The sequence below is a fragment of the Euleptes europaea genome, chromosome 5, assembly GCF_029931775.1.
Source record: "Euleptes europaea isolate rEulEur1 chromosome 5, rEulEur1.hap1, whole genome shotgun sequence".
Taxonomy (NCBI): domain Eukaryota; kingdom Metazoa; phylum Chordata; class Lepidosauria; order Squamata; family Sphaerodactylidae; genus Euleptes; species Euleptes europaea.
The window spans coordinates 60,038,736-60,040,964 of record NC_079316.1 but is presented as its reverse complement, the minus strand read 5'-3'; the positions used below and the strand labels follow the sequence as shown (position 1 = coordinate 60,040,964).

At 59.8% G+C, this 2,229-nt stretch overlaps 1 protein-coding gene across 1 annotated transcript; it reads right to left on the bottom strand.

The window, feature by feature from the left end:
• Positions 1-278: 278 nt before the first annotated feature.
• On the bottom strand, positions 279-1,780 carry ADRA2A (adrenoceptor alpha 2A). Its single transcript, XM_056849781.1, has one exon. The coding sequence runs from the start codon at positions 1,778-1,780 to the stop codon at positions 428-430; it is 1,353 nt and encodes a 450-aa protein (XP_056705759.1). The 3' UTR covers positions 279-427.
• Between the last annotated feature and the right edge of the window lie 449 nt (positions 1,781-2,229).

Genomic DNA, 2,229 nt, shown 5'->3' with positions numbered 1-2,229 from the left:
TAAAGATGTACAGATTCCCCAAAGATGCAATACTCTAGTTTTACAAGGACTTCAATGTTAATTACATTTGTACAAAGAAAACAAAAACAGAAAGAAAGTGCTTCTGAAATATAGGACTTCCTTTCATCTTTGTGGCTTCCCCCACCCCACCCCACCCCACCCCAGTTGGTTCACTTCAGTTTTGTAACAAGTCAAACTTACAAGTGTATAGAAACAATGGCTATAGTCAAAGTCTCCAGCTCCATCAAGGAGCATAAACATTCCACTTGGCTGAAGCTGCGTGCTACTGTTTTAATCACTTCATCTCACCTGAAGTCTCTGAAGAGTCTGAGCTCAGAAATCGGCTAAGACGCCATCCAAAACCAGTCAGAGCAGAGCCACTCTGGAAGGGGGAGGGGAGAACACCCTTGCAAATTAACTTAGGCTCTCACACAATCCGTTTCCGGTCCACTTTGCAGAGAATCTTTTTGAAGGCCCTCCTGAAGTCATGGTTGAAGATCGTGTAGATGACAGGGTTCAGGGAACTGTTGCAATAACCAAACCAGAAGAAGAATTTGAAGAGGGTGTCAGGCACATAGCAGCTCTTGCAAACAGCAGTCAAGGTGTAGGTGAAGAAGAAAGGGAACCAGCAAACCACAAACACCCCAATCACTACTGCCAACACAAAGGTGAAGCGTTTCTCTCGGTTCTGCCTGCCCCTCCATCGGGAAGCCTTGGCATTTCTCTCCTCCTCCACTCTCGTAGGCAAGCTGTCCCCGGGCTTAATCTGGCTTAGCTTGGTTTTACCCTTTCCTCTCTGTGCCTTCTCCTGCTTCCGGGACTGATGGTCCTCATGGTGGTCTGAGGAAGAGGTGTCCTCCATATCAATGCCATTGACTTCTTCCCTTTCCTGGCTTCCTCCCGCCACGGCTCCCTTCTCCCCATTAAGTTTGGTCATCGCAGGAACATCTTCCTTATCTGCCAGCCCGTTCTGCTTGCTCTCTGTATTCTCCCCTCTCTTGCTGGGAGGCACACGAGTCCTCCTCTTTGCAATCTGGTAGATACGGACATAAACCAGGATCATGATAAGGCAGGGAGCGAAAAACGAACCAATGCTGGAAGAGATGATGTACCAGGTCTCCCTGTTGATGCTGCAGGTCGGCATCTTGCTCTCTGGCTTTGAGTCCGTCTCTTGATGGACCGAACTGTCCGGCTCGCCCTGCTTCATGATGGAGATGAGGGGTGGGAAGGAGATCACGGCCGAGATGACCCAGACAAGGAAGATGATGCTTTTGATGCGGCGGGGGGTGCGCTTGAGGTTGTACTCGATGGCCTGAGTGATGGACCAGTAACGGTCCAGGCTGATGGCGCAGAGATGCACGATGGAAGAGGTGCAAAAGAGCACGTCCAAGGCGGTGTAGATCTCGCACCACACTTTGCCAAAGTACCAATGGCCCATCACCTCGTTGGCGAGAGAGAAGGGGATGACCAGGGTGGCCACCAAGATGTCGGCCGAGGCCAAGGAGACCAGGAAAAGGTTCTGGGGGGCCTTGAGGGCCCGGCTGGTGAGGACGGCGATGATGACCAGGACGTTGCCGAAGATGGTGACGAGCATGAGCAGGGTGGCCAGGACGATGAGGGCCGAGGTGGTGTGCAGGGGGTAGGGCGGGCCCCCTGGGGGGCCGACCTCGCTCCCGTTGAGGCTCCCGTTGCCGTCCATGGGCCGGAGGGGGCCGTCCTCCTGCGCCAGGGAAGGGAAGAGCCCCCCGCGCTCGGCGGACGGGCTCTGGAGGCGAAACATCCACCCGGGCTGCGCGCCAGCGGGCCGCCGGAGAAGGGGGCGAGGGGAGGGCTCAGCGGCCGGGCGGCCGGCCGGGCCGCTCCGGAGGCGGAGGGGAGCCTCAGGGCAAGCCGCCGGCGTCCATGGCGCCCTCTCCCCGCGAGCGGCGCGGCCGGAGGGGAGGCGGGCGGGCGGGCGGGCGGGCGCGGCCAGCCCTCGGGGCTGCGGGCGGCGCCGAGCAGGTGGCCCCGCTGGACGGCGCCCTGCCGTCTCCTCTCCCGCCGGCAGGGGGCGGGCGGGGCCCCTTCGCTTCGCCGGCAGAGGGGAGCGGGCGAGGCGAGCGCGGCGGGCTGGCTCCGTCGGGGAAGCAGCGGCTCCTCGCCCGCTCCGCCGCCGCCGCCCGCCCGGCTCCCGCCGCCCTTTATAGCCCCGGCCGCGTCAGCGCCACGTGGGGACGGCCCCCCGCCGCG

What these genes read in the sequence shown, in the direction of transcription:
- ADRA2A (XM_056849781.1), bottom strand. Translation starts at nt 1,780, where the DNA reads ATGTTTCGCCTCCAGAGCCCGTCCGCCGAGCGCGGGGGGCTCTTCCCT.